Source organism: Suncus etruscus, chromosome 3 (assembly GCF_024139225.1).
Source record: "Suncus etruscus isolate mSunEtr1 chromosome 3, mSunEtr1.pri.cur, whole genome shotgun sequence".
In the NCBI taxonomy this organism is placed as follows: Eukaryota; Metazoa; Chordata; class Mammalia; order Eulipotyphla; family Soricidae; genus Suncus; species Suncus etruscus.
Genome location: NC_064850.1, coordinates 8,637,889 through 8,657,418, shown reverse-complemented (window position 1 = coordinate 8,657,418; position 19,530 = coordinate 8,637,889). Strand labels below are relative to the sequence as shown.

General features: G+C 39.9%; 1 protein-coding gene across 1 annotated transcript in view; it reads right to left on the bottom strand.

Annotated features, from left to right (window-relative positions):
* Positions 1–19,530, bottom strand: part of SYNE2 (spectrin repeat containing nuclear envelope protein 2) — a 273,877-nt gene that overhangs the window by 96,524 nt on the left and 157,823 nt on the right. Inside the window, exons 58-66 of the mRNA XM_049770287.1 lie at positions 18,104–18,220; positions 12,865–13,095; positions 8,469–8,651; positions 5,717–5,845; positions 4,417–4,526; positions 4,132–4,273; positions 2,634–2,765; positions 910–1,062; positions 579–788 (exon numbers count right to left, since the gene is read on the bottom strand). Of these exons, the coding sequence (XP_049626244.1) occupies positions 579–788; positions 910–1,062; positions 2,634–2,765; positions 4,132–4,273; positions 4,417–4,526; positions 5,717–5,845; positions 8,469–8,651; positions 12,865–13,095; positions 18,104–18,220 (1,407 nt within the window). The remainder of the gene's footprint in view (positions 1–578; positions 789–909; positions 1,063–2,633; positions 2,766–4,131; positions 4,274–4,416; positions 4,527–5,716; positions 5,846–8,468; positions 8,652–12,864; positions 13,096–18,103; positions 18,221–19,530) is intronic.

Genomic DNA, 19,530 nt, shown 5'->3' with positions numbered 1-19,530 from the left:
GGTTTGAATTTGGGGGGATAAGTTGAGGTGGGGGTATATACCCAATGATAATGAAAGAACAACATAATTTTAAAGATTGAATTGAGGCTTCCTGCTTGTAAAGCATGCACTTCAGTTCACTGAAGACTCTCCCCAGCTCTTAGTTATGATTTTAGGCACTGGAGTCCCCTATGATGGGTGTATAGTTTCATTTGTTTTACTTCAAACAATTCCAATGGCTTTCCGACTAGTTTCCTTTCCTCAGCTCTGTCCTCAATTCACATTGGACAAGTGCCATACAACTTGATCTGAAATGTACTTGGGTTATGCTCAGAAATCTTAACGGGGTCCCTTTTTACCTAGAAAACCTCCTAGATGAGCCTCATTAAACAATTGAAGACACTCCAGGATGAAAACACAATTCTAGCCATCCCAACAATGTCATACCCCAAAGTTTAGAGAGAATCTCCCTTTCAAATGGCTTCCAGTAGCATAGTGAGCTGAAAGACCTTTACAGTGTTTCTCCCCTTGGCAATTCCTCATGGGGAAGGCCACCAGGAAGTCACTGAGAGGGTGGGAGTGCAGGGCTAAGGGCCTACCTGAAAGCTGTGTCGGAAGTCGAGAACTGTCTTCAGGGCCTGGCTGCGGGAGGCAGCCGCTGCCTGTGTCTCCACCAGATAGTCATGGAGCTTTTCAAAAGATTCATGGAACTGGGTGGAGTTCAGGCCCAGCCATGTGGTGGCTTTCAGAAGGTCCTCCTTCCTGTCATTCAAAGTTAAGAAGAGTTGTTGCAACTCAAGAGCCAGCGTCTGTGGAGTGAAGAGGAAGGAAGAGCAATTTGTGAAGCGGCTCTGACTTTCTGAGCCTTGGACTCCATTTTCCCAGGGAGCAGTGCAATGGCCAACGCTTTGGCTGGTTGGTGCTGCTTACCTCCCAGTGTGCCTGCTGGGCACTCACACCCTCTTGGAAGAGCCCAGGAGTCTGCAGCAGCTCCTCCACGCTGCTGAGACACTGCATGAGGGCCAGAAAGAGTTCAAATAATTTGTTCTTCAAGTTCACAGAAGTCTCTTCAGGCACATTTTCCTAAGGCAAGAGAAAAAAGGAGAGAGAAAACATAGAGGGAAAGAAGAAAAAAGAGAGATGAGAAAGGACACACACACACACACAGAGAGAGAGAGAGAAAACCATTAGAACTCTTTGCTTTCCTAAACCTACATTTCCTCTGGTTTCTGATTTCTCCCAACTCTCTCTCTCTCTCTCTGTCTCTGTCTCTCTGTCTCTCTTCCTCTCTGTCTCTGTCTGTCTGTCTATCTGTCTGTCTCTCTCTCTCTCTCTTTCTCTCTCTCTCTCTCTCTCTCTCAGAGGTTCTTAGGGCTTATTCCTGGCTCTGTGCTCAATGATCACTTCAAGTGGCTCAGAGGACCAAATGGGATCCTGGGAATCAAACCCAGGACCAGCGCATTCAAGGCAAATATCCACTTGCTGTACAATTGCTTCAGTCCAAAGTTTCTGATTTTGTTTGTAACTTATGTTATATTTTTAAATACTAGGTTGTTTCAAACAATGTTATCAACGAGGTTCTAGAAAATAAAACAACCTGAGATGTTAGCTCTGAGCTGAACAAGTTTAGGAAGCTCAATGGTATCTAGTTATTTGACTGTTAAACAGAATTAAAAGGTAAAACCATGAGATGAAAAATGTCTTTAAGTTGGAGAAACCTGGTAAAAGTGTCCCAGATAAATATTATCCCTTTTCCCACTACAAAACCCCTTACACACATGTTTTAATATAGGGAGTAAGATGGCTCATGGAATAAAATATGATGTGGGTAAACAAAAAACAAGGGGGTTGTTTATTTACTTATTTTTGGATTGGGGGAGCTACACCTGGCAGTACTCAGGATTTACTCCTGGCTCTGAGCTTAGGGATCATTCCTGGTAGAGTTCAGGGGCCATATGGGGCACCAGGGGCTGAACCTGGATCATCTGCTGTACTCTCTCTCCAGCCCCAACAATAGATACTATTTATTTAAAGAACATCCAGGATCTAAAATATAGAGATGGGCTCTGGAGTATAGGGAACTGAGGAGTTTCAAGTATGTCTGATCATGAGAACAAGGCTAATTAGACACAATTTCCAGGGGCTTCTAGAATTGGGCCATTGTACCCGAGTGAGTTTGGGAGTCATAAGTCTGTTTCTCTTTTCTTTACCATAATCACCTTGAAGTCCTTGACCATTTACAAGTGACTGACTGAAAAGCTAGTTATCTCAATTTGAGCTATCTCCTATAGTCAACTCTGACACAGGCTTCCACACCATCTATCATCACTGAGCTTACAGAGACTTGAATATCATTCCCATACCCTCTTCCTTCTGCATCCTTCCAGTCCCAGAGGACCACTTTAAACAGTACTAATCAATCACAATTCTCCTTCCTGATAATCCTGGACGCAGGTTGCACCATGCTCCACATAGCCTCTGCCAAATTGCTCAGAGTTGGAGAGAGACAAATTCTATTTGCATTTCTATGGCTCATTCCATTATCTATCCGATGATACATTCAAGTTAAAACAAATGTCAGTAATAATATTCTAGCTCCCTGCTTTTTTTTTTAATTGATGCCATAAGGAAATCACAGAACAAGCAGTTATTACCTGTGTCTGAAGATTGACTGCTTCTTGACTAAGGTCTTCAAGTTGGGTGATATATGTTTTTAGTTCTTCAGTAGTTGGATATCTAAAATTATAGACACTTACACTTGGTAGAACACTCATGTTTGTGGCAACCTATTGAAAATGGAAAATTTGACAGATACTTTAAAATCCTACTGATCTTTCATGTAGAAAAATAAAATGCCTTAGATGGTGGTCGTCTAAGTAATTAGATGGGTAAGAATTGTCTATTTTATTAGAACGTGTTTTAAAATTTTAGAATATTGAGATGGCTTGTTGAATAGTCACAAGAACTTTTACCTAAGGATTCAAAATGGGAGAAAAACAAACCATAAGTTGAGACACAGAGTAAAAGAACAAGTCTTTCTAATCAGAGGAATCTAGCCATGTAATAAGGTTAACGTTAGCTCTTTCTCTTCCCATTTATGAGTAGACTCCTTGCACAGCAATTCTTAGAACAGAATATATCACCGCGAGGGACAGATTTGCACCTGAGTCTGTTATGAAAAAAGTAAACAAGTGCTGAAAAATGAGCTGTAATTTCAGGAGAGAGAATAATTCAAAGTTCACTTTGTTCTTAAATTGAAAACCTACCTTATAAAAAGAGAAGATGAGAGATGACCTTTCTCGAGGAAAGGTGTTCTAGTCTAACAAAATGGACAATACACATGTTATAAGGTGTATACCATGAATAAAGACAAAAGCCTGACAAATGGTTAGACTGGAGCTTAATTGGTCCATTAAAGTTCTCAAAGAATGAAAGGAGACCAAAACAAACCCACCTGAATAGCTATTGGGAAATCACTGGAAACCCTTACCCAGTTCTAGTCTGTTCATAGGCTCCCCATCTAGAGAGAGACCCAGCAGTCGTTGGCACAGTTTGAGTAGTCTATTATAGCGGTGACAAGGTAGGAATAGCCCAGGCACAGGGAATATATTGCCCAGCATATTGCAGATTCCAAATAATCTTTTGATGAATAAATAGGTAGCAATGTCCAGTTTTTTAAAACTGTGTTTTTGCATATATTATTTCATCATTCATCTTTAAGCTTTTAGTGTCTGGGATTTGGGGATTTTGATACTGTCCCAGGAAAATATAAAACAGAGAGATGTGGTCTTTCTTCTCATACTATCTAATGAAGACAGGGACAAATGAATGGTACACGGTGTTTTTAAAACTATGAATAGAGAAGCCCAGGTTGCAAGTAGGACACTGATGCAGATTTCCAGGAGGGTACAAGGTGAGTTTGAGAGCCATAAGTCTGTTTCTATTTTCTTTACCATAATCACCTTGAATTGCTTGACCATTTACAAGTGACTGAAGAGCTAGTTATCATCTCAATAATTATCTCAGATAATTAAAAGCCCTCATGTTGAGGTGGCTTCCTGAAAACCAACTGCTACATAATGCAGAACATACAATGCCTTTAATGAAACCGTGTTAGATTTGCAAAGATAACCAAGCCAGACACACACTGACCTGAGGTTCCACAAGCTGAGGCATGGGTCGGCTTATTTTGGATTCGAGTTCATGATGCAAATATTGCCATTTGTCTCCACTTTGGCCCTGGGTTGACAAGACAGAGTCTGGAGCATCATTAGGAGAGCCAGAGGTCTTGCTGCTTTTAAGAGGAAACAAAAGGTAAAAAGAATAATCAACATCAAAAGGCTGTTTATCATATTCAGATCAGGACTTATTTAAAAAAACTTTTAGTTCTCCCAACCAAAGACCTATTGGATGTCCAATTGTTTAAGAGTGTCTTACCTGACAGATGGAGACTGCATTGTAGGTTGATCATGGAGCAATATTTTCTGTACATTCAATTCTATAAATTTGAGCAAGTCTTTTTGATCCGTTGGCTTTAACTCCAGAACCTGAAATTGAATGAAATTCAAATAGCTCACTCAATGGAAATTGCAAATGAACACCCAAGGGTTTTATCTATTGAGATAAATGATTCTAAATCATTATATAAAATAGCTTTCTCATTAACGTGTGTGTGAGAGAGAGAGTGAGAGAAAGAGTGAGACTGAAAGAGTGAGAGACAGTGAATGTTTGGGCTCTTCTTTTTGGCCATACCCAGTAATACTCGGGCTTACACCAGGTTCTAAGCTCGGAAATTACTCCTAGCATGGTCTAGAAGACCAAATAGGATGCCAGAAATTAAACCCAAGTTAGTCATGCTCAAGACAAACACTCTATCCTCTGTACCATCTCTCCAGACCCTCATTAACTTTCATTTTTCAAAAACTATTAAACATTCACACATCAACCAAATGTTGTTTAAAAGATAATATTGCATGCATGGGAAATATAAAAAAATATATGGGAAAAAACATATTAATAGAGTTTTAAACGTCAGGGAGGTAGAGAGCTGAAGTGTCACATTCTCTAGGAGATTGGTTAAGGTTTGATTCCCACCGAGCTCCCAGACAGGAAAGGCAGTTCCCATTCCCCTGTCTGATTAGGTCAGGGGGAACAGTTCCAGTTGTAGAGATCCACAGAAAATAATTCACACAGTGAAAAGGTACAAGAATGGGTTCAGGAAATCCAGTGCTCAAGCAAGGAATTCAAACCACAAAGCTTTCTGCTCCCAAGATGGAGTGCGGCTTAGTGGAAGAAGACCAAAGAATGAGCCCCAGCTTTCCTCAGACCCTTGCTTTTATTGACAAGAATCAGGTACCACTCTAGGGTGGGGGCAGAATACCAAGTGAGAAATAATTCAATATACTATCACCAGGTCACACCCTAGGGTGGGGCACAATTATTAATTAGGGTAGGATCAGTAACCCAACAGAGGACAGTTACAGAGAGGCCTTCCTAATAAAAAGTATTTGCTCAATTTTTGTAAGGTAGAAGTTAATGAAGAAATGAAGTTGGTGTCCCAATGGAAGCAAGTGAAAGTAAAGCAGAGGTGGCCTCACACGCTCAGCTTAATCAGCAGCTCCCACAGGAAAGTCCACACTTCACACTTCCATTGGACCTCAAACCCTCTGGCAGAGATAGGGAAATCTGTCTGGAGGGGTTTATTTCTTTCCTTCTGCCTCTAAAAAACTGACATTACCTTTTGCTGCTGGAAATCTTTCTGCTTGCTGAACTGTAGTCTTTCAGTGATGAACGATTCAAACTCAGGGAGGTTTTCTGGTATAAAATCTTTCAGTTGCTCTGAAGGTTTCGTTAGAATATCAGAGTGCTGCAAAAATTTTCATGTTTTTTATTTTAAAAACAACTTAATCTATTTTAATTCTAATGAAGAATATGAAAGCAATTTGTATAAAGTGACTTTGATTACTGACTACAATTACATACTCTGATTTACTGTACTTATTTCATAACTTGAAAGTCATATTCTTTTTTTTGTTTGTTTTTTTGGGCCACACCTGTTTGATACTCAGGGGTTACTCCTGGCTAAGCACTCAGAAATTGCTCCTGGCTTGGGGGGACCATATAGGACGCCAGGGGAACGAACCTCGGTCCTTCCTTGGCTAGCGCTTGCAAGGCAGACACCTTACCTCTAGCACCACCTCTCTGGCCCCGAAAGTCATAATTCTTGATGAAGAAGTCATCTTACCATTTTTTCAACTTAATGTATCTAATGAATTACTAAACTATAGGAAATCTTTGAGCTTAAGAACAAGATTAAAAGTATATTGAAAGAACAACAGTATGCCTACACATTCATATTTTCTTAGAATTTTTTAGGAAAAAAAAGGAAAATTTGAATGAAAGGGGAACCATTTGTTCTGGGTATTCATAACCAATCTTATTTATTTTTGGTTTTTGGGTCACACCCGGCAGTGGTCAGCTCAGTGGTTACTCCTGGCTCTGTGTTCAGAAATCACTCCTGGCAGGTTTGGGGGACCATATGGGATGCTGGGATTCGAACTGCTGTCAGTCCTGTGTTGGTTGCATGCAAGGCAAATGCCTTACTGCTGTGCTATCACTCTGGCCCTGCCAATCTTATTTTGTGATAGTAACCCTCTTATTAGGAACCACCTTATCCTAAGTATGAATATAAATACAGAAAAATACTAATTGTAGGATATATGTTTTTATTTATCAACAGAGCTTTTAGAGTCCTAAGAACAGTTTAACTGTATGACATGTTAATCATTATATAGAAATATTTGTACATAAATAACAAAAGTATCCCAGAAACAGGATTAATATTTATAATATTATTTTTTTTTGGTTCCTTCTGGCTCTACACTCAGAAATCGCTCTTGGCAGGCTCGGGGGACCATATGAGATGCTGGGATTCAAGCCACCATCCTTCTGCACGCAAGGCAAATGCCCTACCTCCATGCTGTCTCTCCGACCTCTCTAATATTAAATTTTTTTCTAATATTAAATTTTAATCTCACCTATAAGAGTTTACATTTTCAGTCACCTAGAGTCAAAAATTCCTTTAAATATATTTTGTTTTTCTGGGCCACCCTCTAAAGCCCTGGCAGCTACATATACACCTCATAGTCTTCCATGCCAACACCCCAACTTCACCAGTTCACAACTAATCTCTGCAGAGACACTAAGCTGACAAAAACTCCAGGTACACCAGTTTGAGAGCTGAAAAATCTGGGGTCTTTTCAGGGTGGAAATTGGCAGCCTCCCTCTTCACTCCTCCATACTTCCAGAAGCCACAACAGTCACAGCCACATCCCACAGCCACTGCCATAGCAACTCATCTGCCTACTTGCATAGAACTTGGAATTTTTAGAGTGGTCACACATGAAGCCATGTGATTCCTCCAAATTCCTTAACGTCAATATCTTAGTAGGAACACATCAAATTAGATGTGAAAGTAGCATAGAAGCTACCTAAGCTCAACAAACAAAAGAACAGAGAATGCATAACTAGCAACAAATAGCTTAGTAAATCTTCAGACAATGATTTAATGACCCCTTTGTGAGATATAACAATTTTCACAATTGTTTTAAAAAAAATCTAAACACTGTGGTTATAAGGTTGTTCATACTACAATGTTTCTTTTTTTCACAGATAAAGTTATTCATGATTGAGTTACAGTCATACCATGGACAACAAACTTTACCACTGCACATTTCCTACCACCAATGTCAACAGTTTTCCTCTTACCTTCCCTGATGACTTCTTCCTTCCCACCAACCTTACCCTACCTAACCCCTCCCTCCCTCCCTCCCTCTCTCTCCTTCCCTCTCTCTCCCTCTCTTCCCCTCTCTCTTTTCTCTCTCTCCCTCTCTTCCCCTCTCTCTCTCTCTCTCTCTCTCTCTCTCTCTCTCTGTGATAATTCCATTACTATTTAGTTGTAACAAGCGATATAAAGTAAATTACTTGTACCCACCAAAGGAGCAGGCTTGGAAGTGGGTGGGAAATTGGGGACAATGGTGGAAGGAATGTTACAGTGGTGGTAGTATAAGTGTTGGAACTTTGACAAACAACTGCATAATGAACAACTTTGTAAAACACAGTGTTTAAAAAAAAGTAAAAAAAAAAATACTGTTTCTAGGGAAAAGACTCATTACCAGCAAGAATAATTAACCTATTAAACCAATATAAACCCAATGAATACTAACTTTATAGATTTGATATTTTGAACCCAGTCAATACTGCCATACAAGAATGTTACCACATTTTGCCTGTCAGTATTCTTACACCTTAGTTCCTGGTGGAACTTAGCCATACTTAGCCATGTTTCCCATCTACTAATAACTTTGGTAGTCTCATAGATGTTAATCTATTTTCTAGAAAGAAATGTTTTATTTTTTAGCATAACTCCTCTGTAGTTTCCGATGGGCCTGCCAGAAATGTATATCTAAAATATGCATCTATTATTTTACCTGGTCCTCATTGTATTTCTCCTGGAGCATCATCTGGACTTTTTCCAAATTGCACTTGACAGTTTTTAGTTTCAAGGAAAGTGCTTCAGCCTCTTGTTGTATGGATCCAGTATCTCCCAGGCCCTGGTCTTTGCAGCTCTCTAACAGGGAAGCCACCTTGTGCTCAATCTCTGTCAGCATAGTCTAAAAAATAAGATCAATTAGTTAATTCAGAGCATTAGTCCTGAACATGTATTATTCCTTAAGATAGATAAGATTCATTTTCTCCTACTTAAGCATGTATAGAACAAGTCTCAGAAACAGGCTGGGAAGGACATCAAGGAGAAAAAGAAACAACTACCACAGAATTCCAGTGTTAGTGTGTTGGGTTACACCATATTTTACCTAAAACAAAGTTTATCCCTGGTTTATTTGTATCTGTTTGTTTACAACTTGGTTTCACCCGGAACAAAGATCATCTTATATGTAAACTTGGGTGGGACAGGCTCAGGGTAGCAGCCCCACCCAGGATGGTCTCTACTCAGTAAAAATGGCAGATCTGGCAGGCAGCAAGCACTCCATAGTAGGTAAAAGATGGCCAGACCATAAGTGTTTTACCCTCAACATGATTTGGATTATTCCTTGTTCAACCCTGATTCAGATTCATTCACTTGGACTTGGAGATATGGCACATGGGGTGATTTTGCATTAGTGGTTGCAAGGGTGCAAGGAAACCAACCCATTATTGTGTTATAAAATATAAATGATCATGCCTTCACGTTAGAAAACATGCAGATTATATCCAGCGTAGCAAACAGTTCAGAACATAGATGTTGAAACTCTACCAATAGGGCATGTCCCAGTCCTGTCCTTGAAGACCTCGATCCACAGGGACACCTATCTTGGTTGGAGTATCCCATCATTTGTAAAGTGAGGAGAGTAACAAACTTAACCTCCTTGGGCCACTGTAAGGAGTTAATAAATTATATTTATTTTGGCTGGAGCTTGCTACCTGTCTATACTAATTTTATTTTACAGTCCCCTATTTTCTGTTGATAAGGAATAAAAAAGAATTCCACAAATTATTTATAACTTCAGTCCCCTGCTCTTTACTTTCTATAAAGTAAAACAAATTTCCAAAATATCTGAACAGCACAGAAGATATTATTTGTGACCTAAATTACTTAGTCATTGATTCAACTGGCCAATAAGATACAGTCTAAAAATAATTCGACTGGATGAAGTAAGTTTACCTATAAGGCATCATCATTGTAGTCTTCAACAGATCATTTTCCCTTTCCTGGGGTGCAAGATGCCCTAACATTCAACAACTGGCTGGACCAACAGTGCAGCAGGAATGAGTGCACTCACATTTCAGTCCCCTGACAAGTCTCTCAATCTGATTCTGTGACTAAAAACAAATTCAGTTCATTGACATTGAAGGGGAAAAACTCTTAGACCAAAATCAAAGTTTTAAATATAGCGTAGAAGTCCTCTTGTCAAAGAAAACAACTTGCATTGTCTCTACACTCTTCTAAACATAAAATGTAGTCACAGATTTGAGAATGGTAGTCAAAAGGACATTATAATTTTGTGTTTATATTCCTCTGACCTGCTTTGTAGTTATTTTTTTCATATGTCAATATATGTATGCTTCATGATTCCACAAGAGATGGGAGGTTGTGTATTTAATAACTGCAGGTGGATAGCCCATCACTTATTTAATTTCCCTCTTGTTAAAGCCTTTAAACGATTTCTAATTCTTCACTTCTGCAATCAATGATGTCATAAATAATGTTCTCCCTTTGGGATTATTTTTAAAGGTAAACTTAAGGTAAGGGTATTGTTTAGCCAAAGAAGATGAACATCTTCTGTGTTGACAGCTGGCAAGTCAAAGTTTCTTATTTGGGAGGAGGCAATTCCTGGCAGTGGTCAAGACTAACCCCTGGCTTTGTGCTCAGGAATCACTCCTGGTGGGGCTCAGACAATCACCTAGGGTGCCTGGGATCAAACCCACATAATTTGTAGCAAGGTAAGTATCTCTCTGTACTTACTATCTCTAGGCCCAGAACCCTCAATTTTTGAGCAAATCTCAGATACTCATGGATCTATTTTTCCAGAATGACATAATTTCCCTCCATTGTAATTAGAAACAATAGTTATTTTGATGTCTAGAGTAATCATAGTTTAACATGGTTTTAACATACATCAAATTGGGCCCGGAGAGATAGCACAGCGGCGTTTGCCTTGCAAGCAGCCAATCCAGGACCAAAGGTGGTTGGTTCGAATCCCGGCATCCCATATGGTCCCCCATGCCTGCCAGGAGCTATTTCTGAGCGCTTAGCCAGGAGTAACCCCTGAGCACTGCCTGGTGTGGCCCAAAAACCAATATATATAAAATCATTAAATATTTTTTTCTTACGTTAGCTGTGTGCTTTTCATCTTTTGGCTAATATCTCACTGGGAACTTAGCAGCTTTATAGACTTACTGTGTAAGTAGAATGGAGAGTGTCTATTCTACTATATGTTCTTTTTTTTGTTTTGTTTTGTTTTGTTTTTGTGGTTTTTGGGTCACACCCGGCAGCGCTCAGGGGTTACTCCTGGCTCTCTGCTCAGAAATTGCTCCTGGCAGGCACGGGGGACCATATGGGACGTCGGGATTCGAACCGATGACCTTCTGCATGAAAGGCAAACGCCTTACCTCCATGCTATCTCTCCGGCCCCTTACTATATGTTCTTATATGTTTAAATACTAAATTTATAAAGTAACAGTGGCAATTGCATTATACATTGCCAATAGTACAATTAATACTAATGTTAATATTAATATTATATTTTAGTATGACAATATTAGTATTGCATTAACACAATATTAAATATGAAAGTCAAAGATGACACCTATATACTAGTCCCTAGTTTGTTTCTTTATAGTACATTGGGATCATTAGCTATAATCCCACTGCCAAATTCAAAACTAGATCTCACAAAAAGGACCAGATAAACACTGTAATTCAAAAAAGATCCTGATCTCTGCTGCCTTTGAGTTCTCTGATATCACCTAGACTACAACTAAGCTCATGCTTGCCTCCTGGGAGCTGTCAGTCTAGAGAAAAGTCTGCAGGGAGGGACTTCCCTATCCCTTAGGAGTCTGCAGAAGGAGTGCCAGATAAAGCTCCTTGTGTCCTACTGCCACCTTGTGGTTGTGCCTTTTCCTTGTTCAGCCACGAATCCTGAAATCACTACAAAAAAACAGAATCAATCAAAAACTGAAATAGTGTCTACACAGTTGGCAAGACAACCAACTAGCAAATCGATCCTGGTGGCCTCTCTTTCTGGACCTCCCTCTTGGAACACACAGGCTCAGCTGGCATTGCTCTCAGCTGTCATTAGTACACTCTGTCTTTTCTAGACTCCCCTGGGTCTCATCAGCCAGGCAGGCCATGGACGTGCCAGTCCTGGAGCAAGCCCATTTCATCAGAGCTTACTTTTGGGTTACAAATGAGTTGAGCTGATAAACTATTTACTGGCCTAAGCTTGCAGTAGGCAGGAAGGGTAAAATATAGCTACGATGAACCTGATGGAAGGAGGAAGAGGTGTCTGCCTGGATCCTAGCAGATGACCTGCAACAGCCTATAGCAGAGGAGCTCCCTGTAGCCTGCAGGGAGGTGAGGTAACCTGTGAAGATGTCCTCACCCCTGGGGAGTCTCTAAAAAGACACGTCAGGCCAAAGCTGTTCCTCAGGATCATTGGGGGTGGTGCCTCGGCTGCTATGACTCCCAATTATGCTGCAGCATGTTCTCAACCCCAGCCTTTCCCAGGTGGAAGGGTTGCAGAGATCCGCCATGGACCTAGCCAGCATCTAGCTGACAAATACACTCTTCCTCCTAGTAACTAAGGCAGGTGCATGGATGGTAAAATGGCAGCCTAGCCCTTTATTTTTTCCCTACATGTACCTCTACACATCCAAATATTCAGTTTCATTTCTAATGAACAAATAGTCCAAGAACTTACTGTATACATCAACATCTCGAGTGCTTTTAAAAATATATTATACACTAGCCACTGTCTTAGAGAGCTTATATTTCCTTGTATTCTGATCAAGTCCTATGAGCTATTTATTGTAATCCCAATACTGGAAACTAGGAAGAACCGAACTTCTCCAAGTTCACAATTCACAGGCAGAGATGAATTTAGATCCGACGATTTGAGCTCTTAGGCATGACTGTCTCCTCCCAATACTACGTTTACATAAGTCATTTCCAAGAGTTACCTGCAGAAGAAAAAGTTGAGGGCAAGAGAAACGTCGGAGTCATAGTAAACAGGATGAAACACGCTGTTGCTTTAAGAGAAATTCATCCAGCCTTGGATGGTGATTGGTGAAACTCCCAAGTTATGAACTCTGACCCATGAGCCTCACCTGGCACCCTACCAGCTGCTGCTCCACCTCCTGCTGCATGTCCGTGTTTAATGTTTCCGGCTCAGATGACACGTTGACTTGGTGTAGCCACAGTTCCAATTCAGCCACCTGAATCTTGCAGACATGGAGGATTTCCTCGGGCCCTGGCCTGGGTCGCTCCACCGTGGCCTCAAAAGCTCTCTGATCATCAGAAAAGTCCAATGTTGACGTCTCGATAGGGAGTATGGAACCCTAAGATAAATTCAAAGATATTCCAGCAGTGAAAAGCCAGGAGTCCAAAGTTTTCAGACCTGGGCTGGTAAAGACCTGTGAACTTGCATTTCTCCGGTTAATAGGGAAAAAAAAAATAAAGGCAGGAGAAGTAAAGGAAGGAAAATGCACCTTCTATACACTTAGCAGCAATCATGTGACCTGGTGCTCCAGGTTTCCAAGCAGCAGAGGTACATGTACACAGGTACAATGTTCCTGGGCAGAGCGGAAGCACTCAGGCTTGCAGTTCATTAAGCAGGAGTCCCTGGAGACAGGTATAAGTGAGAGGGTGTGCGTGTCTGAAACATTTCATTGAATTGGCCGGTGTTTAAAATTGCTTGACACATGATTAAGCAATGCTTACATTACTATGATCTCTGTTTAAACAGAAAGAAGGATCTTTACATACTGGGATACAATACTTATGTCCCTTTCAGTTTCATATCTTTTCCAGAAATAAGATCACAGAACAGTTCCTTGTTTTAAACACACATTCTTACTCATCTAAATATCTCCCAATTAAAGTAGCCAAAGTGATGAACTGCGGAAACTTTTCTTTTGTTCTTTAGAGAGAGTTCCTAAGGTTTCTTTTCACTTTCTAGATACTCAGATATTATTGTTGTTGTTGTTGTTGCTGTTATTATTATTAGGTTTATATCTGGTGGCGGTTAGAACTGACTCCTGGCTCTACACTCATAGAACTCCTGGCAGGGCTCAAAACCTGCTCATGTGCAAGGCAATCATGCTGCCTGCTGTGCTATCTTTCCAACCCTCAAATATAAATTTAGTTAAAAATGAAATTCTTATAGTGTAAAGTCTATATATGATATTTTTATATTAAGTTACTAACTTGCTTACCAAGTTAACAGAAAATTTTCTCAGAAGTACTTTAGTAATTACATTACATTTTTAAAGACTATGGCATATGGGCCCGGAGAGATAGCACAGTGGCGTTTGCCTTGCAAGCAGCCGATCCAGGACCAAAGGTGATTGGTTCGAATCCCGGTGTCCCATATGGTCCCCCGTGCCTGCCAGGAGCTATTTCTGAGCAGACAGCCAGGAGTAACCCCTGAGCACTGCCGGTGTGGCCCAAAAACAAACAAAAACAAAAACAAAAAACAAAACAAAACAAAAAGAGTATGGCATCTATTCCTCCCACTGTACAACCACACTCTTCTAGAACATTGTGAGAGCATTTTGACTCTTCTAGAGAAATTTCTTTAAGAATAATACGACTGAAACAAACTCCAATTATGCTTGTAATCATGGTTTAAATAAAGATTTTATAAAAAATGTTTCTGTACACAAATATAGCATCTTATAGAAAGGAAACATAGTGTTTACCAGTTATTCTTATAATTTAAAATTATTTCATTTCTTTGATACATATAAATTGAGTATCTGCTATATGAAAGTACAATTTGATAAGCTAAACCAGATGGACAATAATTCTGTCTATTGGAGTCTTTATGTGTAGTATGGATAATGTGTAATATGTTATTAGATGGTTTTATATTTCCCCTAAAATTTATATGGTAAAAACCAAGATTTGGGTAGAGAATGGCTAAAAGAGACAATACAGTTTATTTACTAACAGATATTCAATAAAATTATATTTTGAGAAATGGCATTTAAAAAAATTTAAAAAAATGAAAAAGAATAAAGGGGCCAGAGAGATAGAACAGCAGTAGGGTGTTTGCCTTGCAAGCGGTAGACCCAGGACTGAAATTGGTTTGAATCCCGGCATCCCATATGGTTCCCTGAGCCTGCCAGGACCAATTTCTGAGCGCAGAGCCAGGAGTAACCCCTGAAAGCCACAGGGTGTGACCCAAACCTTGCCCCACCCCAAAAGAATAAAAATTTGCATTTTGTTTAACCAAAGTATGGATCTCAATAAGGATTTCACAGATTGTAATGAAATAGAATTTTGGGGGGAAGTGGGGGCTTTGGGTGGGGTCACACCCAACAGTGCTCTGGGGTTACTCTTGGTGGTACTCAAAGGAACATATAGGATTCTGAGGATCAAACTCATGAAGGTCAGTTGCATACTTGGGGTCAAAGCCAGCAGTGCTCAGTAGTTCTCCCAGCTGTGTGCTTAGGAGTGGTCCTTACCACTGCTAAGGAGACTGTATAGAGACAGGGGTCAAACCCAGAAGTAACACACAAAGCATGTTTTCAATACACTAAGTTATCTCTCTGGCTTCTAGTGATAAACTTCCAATGAAAGCTGCTTACCAGGACTGGAATAATGGTACTAAGGGTAGAGTACTTGCCTTACAATGCAGCCTACTAAGGTTAGATTCCTGGTCCTGCCACCATATGATCATTTGGGCCCTAACAGGAGTTATATTTGAGGGCAGAGCCAGGAATAAGCCCTGTTTACTGCCACGAGTGGCACCCTTCCAAAATAAAATTTGCTCACCAATGTTCTATAACACAATTTGAATACATATTTCTGAACAATTGTGGAAAGTGTGTTTAAATAGGTTGACAAAAAGTCCACTTACATAGAAGTGAATAAAGTTGGCAAGTGGAAGAAATTCACGCTAAGAAGATGTACTCATTGTAATGTACACAGATGAATTTTCTAAAAGTCGATTTGGCAGGTGTCTGGATTCTATCTGTTTTCCATTTATTAATTTTAGTGTTAGCTATTTTCTCCCCCCAAACCATTTCTCCCCTATTCATTAGTCTCTTTTATAATTTCCATCAATATTCACCTTCTTTTGTTTGTCGTGGGATGGGGTGGGGGCACGAGATGTGAGAAGGTGACTTGGGCCACTCACAGCTGAAATCATAGCTTCCTGCTGGCCTTGTGCTTAGGGGTTACTCAATAGTGGAAATAAAAAATGATCAGACTTGAACACCAAACCCAAAGTCAATGACAACAGAATCGATACCCAATCTGTAAAGTGGAGACCAGTTGCACTAGCATTCTGGGGGGTAAAGGAGGGAGATATAGAATGCATGCTGGGAACAGGGGTGGAGGGAGGACAACACTGGTGGCGGGAATGCCTCTCATTCATTGTCACTATGTACCTCAAATATTACTGTGAAAGATTTGTAATTCACTTTGGTCACAATAAAAATTAAAAAAAATCCAAGTTTAGAAATAACTTTTAGAAATAATTGCTTATTTAGCTTCTGTAACCTAGCTTTGCTATAGTGCTAATTGCCACTGCCAACTGGTCTGAAACCTGAGTGCTGACAAGCCTGAAACCTAAAAAGGGTGTACACCCAAATGGGGCAATAAAGTTCAGGAACTGGCCTCTGCAAGGTCCGCTTCCTGTTGGGCAGCCACAACCAAGTTCTTGACACAATGAACACAGTTAACCTAGGGATGTAAAGGTCAACCTTGTATGGATGTAAAAGTCCCCAAATCTGCTATAAAACGTGCTTGCTGTGAAGTGGCAGCGTTGCCATTTCTGAGGAGATGGTCGACCCCAGCATGCTGGAATAAAACTCCTTTGCTTTTGCATTATTATTTGTCTTCTGCAGTCTTTGTATGACAGACCCCAAATCCGGAGCTAACACTATATGGTGCTGAGGATGGAATCAGATTTGGCCTCCTTAATATAAACGCCTTAATCTCTTCACTATCTTTTCCCCTTATTAAGGAAGTCTTTTCTGGTGTTCTGAGCAATTCATATAGTTAGATCTAAACTTGAGTTTATTGCCATATCATAGTGGTAAAGATTTGGGGATCCTTTTTTATAGTTTTTTTCCTACATGAAAGAGTGCTTAGGCGGTCACTTCTGGCTATGTGGTGTTGAGACTGAACCAGGTCACCTACATACAAAACACTCACTTAGCTCTTTGCGCTATTTCTCCCTGTGTCTCTTCCCCAAGATCCATTTTTAATAACTTCAAATTATAATATGTAACATTCACTAATTATTTTGGATTACAGATTTATAATCTTTAATGTACATCTTTATTCAAAAGCATCTCTGAGTACCCATTATGTGCCATACACATTTTAAAAATATCAACATTGAGTGCCTTTGCTTTCTCATGAACTTCCCTACAATTAACAAGGAAATAAAAAAGCTAAACAGTTAATCTGGGCTTTATTTGCTTGTCATTTGAGACCTGTAAAGAATCTGAGGCTGAATAGAAAGAGAAAAAAACAAAGTATTAAAAACCACCGATCTTCAATAGTTAAAGGTGGCCTGGGAACCCGCCAGAAACCATCAACTCGCCCATCTCTTCTTTCATTCAAAGAAACCAGTACCTAAAGCCTCTAATCTTCTCACCACCTCTACCTCACAAAGCTTTTCTCATCAGCTCAGCCATGGACATAAGTGACTTTTCCAAGAGCACACAGCTAGCTCTGTGTGTTTCTGATTCTGAGTTCAGTTTTGCCACAAAAACTCACACTACTCAATATCTTCTTGGAATTAGAGCCCCCAAATTCTAAAAGCAGAAATTCTTTAAATGAAAAGGAAAAGAGAAAGAGGGAGAGGAAGGGAGAGAGAGAAAGAGAGAGAGAGAGAGAGAGAGAGAGAGAGAGAGAGAGAAAGAGAGAGAAAAATGTCTGCCATAGAGAAATGGACATTGGTGGCAGGAAATGTGCACTGGTGAATGGATGGGTGTTGGACATCGTAGGACAAATTCAATCATGAACAACTTTGTAACTGTGCATCTCATGGTCATTCATTTAAGTAACTTATTTCATTATACTAAAGAAATAAAACAAAAGGAATTATTTAAAGAGCAGCATGGGGGGATGGGGAAGAAGTAATGCATATTGATATTATTTATCCCATTACTGGGTTCTTGGAATGAGCAGGGCCACTGTGCCATAGCTACGACCTCCATACTTATTTTCTAATAAAGAACTGATGGCATATCTTTCAATTCTCTGGCATAAGCAGCATGTAGGAAGATGTTATGCTTACAAGGACATCTTGGCTTGAAAAGCAAGTATTGTAAAACACAGAAAGCTTGTTATTGTGGGGATTCCTCCAAACAACTGAGGAGGGCTTACCTCTGCTGTCTGGGTAGGACCTGGGGAGATTTCTGGGTTCTGTTCAGACTTTAGTGAGCTTGGTGTCAGAGTTTGTGCCATGGGATGATCACAGGTGCTTATTTTCTTGGATGCCTCCTGGAAAGGAAAGAATGAGAGGTTCAGAAAGGTTCCTTCCTGCCTGCTTCTGTGGGAACTTCTAGACTTGCTACTTTGTGGATCCCTACTTGCAGAAACATCCAGAATACGAATGCTTGAGGAAAAGGGGAGTTCATTAGCAAAAAGCCATCTCTCTCAAGTATGGCTGTACTTGAGAGGCTGAAATTTTCTATAGCTCTAGAAGTACATAGGAAATAGAAGGAATTAAGTGAATGATTAATATTAAGAAATAGAGATAACTATCAAGTGAATTATTCTGAGAATTAAAATTCAGTGAGTATACAAGGGTGAGATGAATTTATGACATTAAGGAATTCATGCATTTCATGAAATATATAACCAAATACTTATACCAAATACATAACCAAACTATAACCAAATTCTTGTCTTAGTCTTTATTTAATTTTGGGTTTTGGGTCACAGCCAGTGGTGCTCAGGGATCTCTCTTAGCAGGCTTAGAGGACTATACAGAATTCTGGGAATCAAAACCTAGATGGGGTGGAGGTGGGGAGGGAAGAGATGGGGGCACTGGTGATGGGAAGGTTGCACGGTGAAGGGGTGTTTTCTTGTTATGACTGAAACCCAACTACAATTATGTTTGTAATCGTGGTGTTTAAAAAATTTATATATAAAAAAAAACCACCTTGCTCCAGTCCTCTTATCTCAGTCTTAATAAGGAATTCCAGGGTCAAAGAGATAGTACAGGAGTTAAGGGTCTTGTACATGCCAACCCTATTTCTATTCGAGGCACCTTATTTGATCTTGAACACTGCCAAAAATGATCCCTGAGTACAGAGCCAGAAAGTAATCCTTAGAGCACTGCTGTATGTAGCTTAAAAAAGTCAAGAAAAAAAGAGTTAATAATAAATTATAATTATTCTTAATACTTAAATGTAAAACTTACACTATAATTTTTTTTTTTTTTTTGGTTTTTGGGCCACACCCGGCAGTGCTCAGGGGTTACTCCTGGTTGTCTGCTCAGAAATAGCTCCTGACAGGCACAGGGGACCATATGGGACACTGGGATTCGAACCAACCACCTTTGGTCCTGGATTGGCTATTTGCAAGGCAAACGCCACTGTGCTATCTCTCCGGGCCCACACTATAAAATTATTAAATGTGTTTATTTTTCCAATCTAAGAGTGGAAAAGGACTTTTTAATAGCACAAAAATAGCACAAACAAAAAATATGACACTAAAATCCAATTTAAAAGAGAAAAAAATTAGAATAGCTACTTATAAAACATAGCCTTCCAATAGTAGCTATTCTTTTTTTTTTTCTTTTTCAA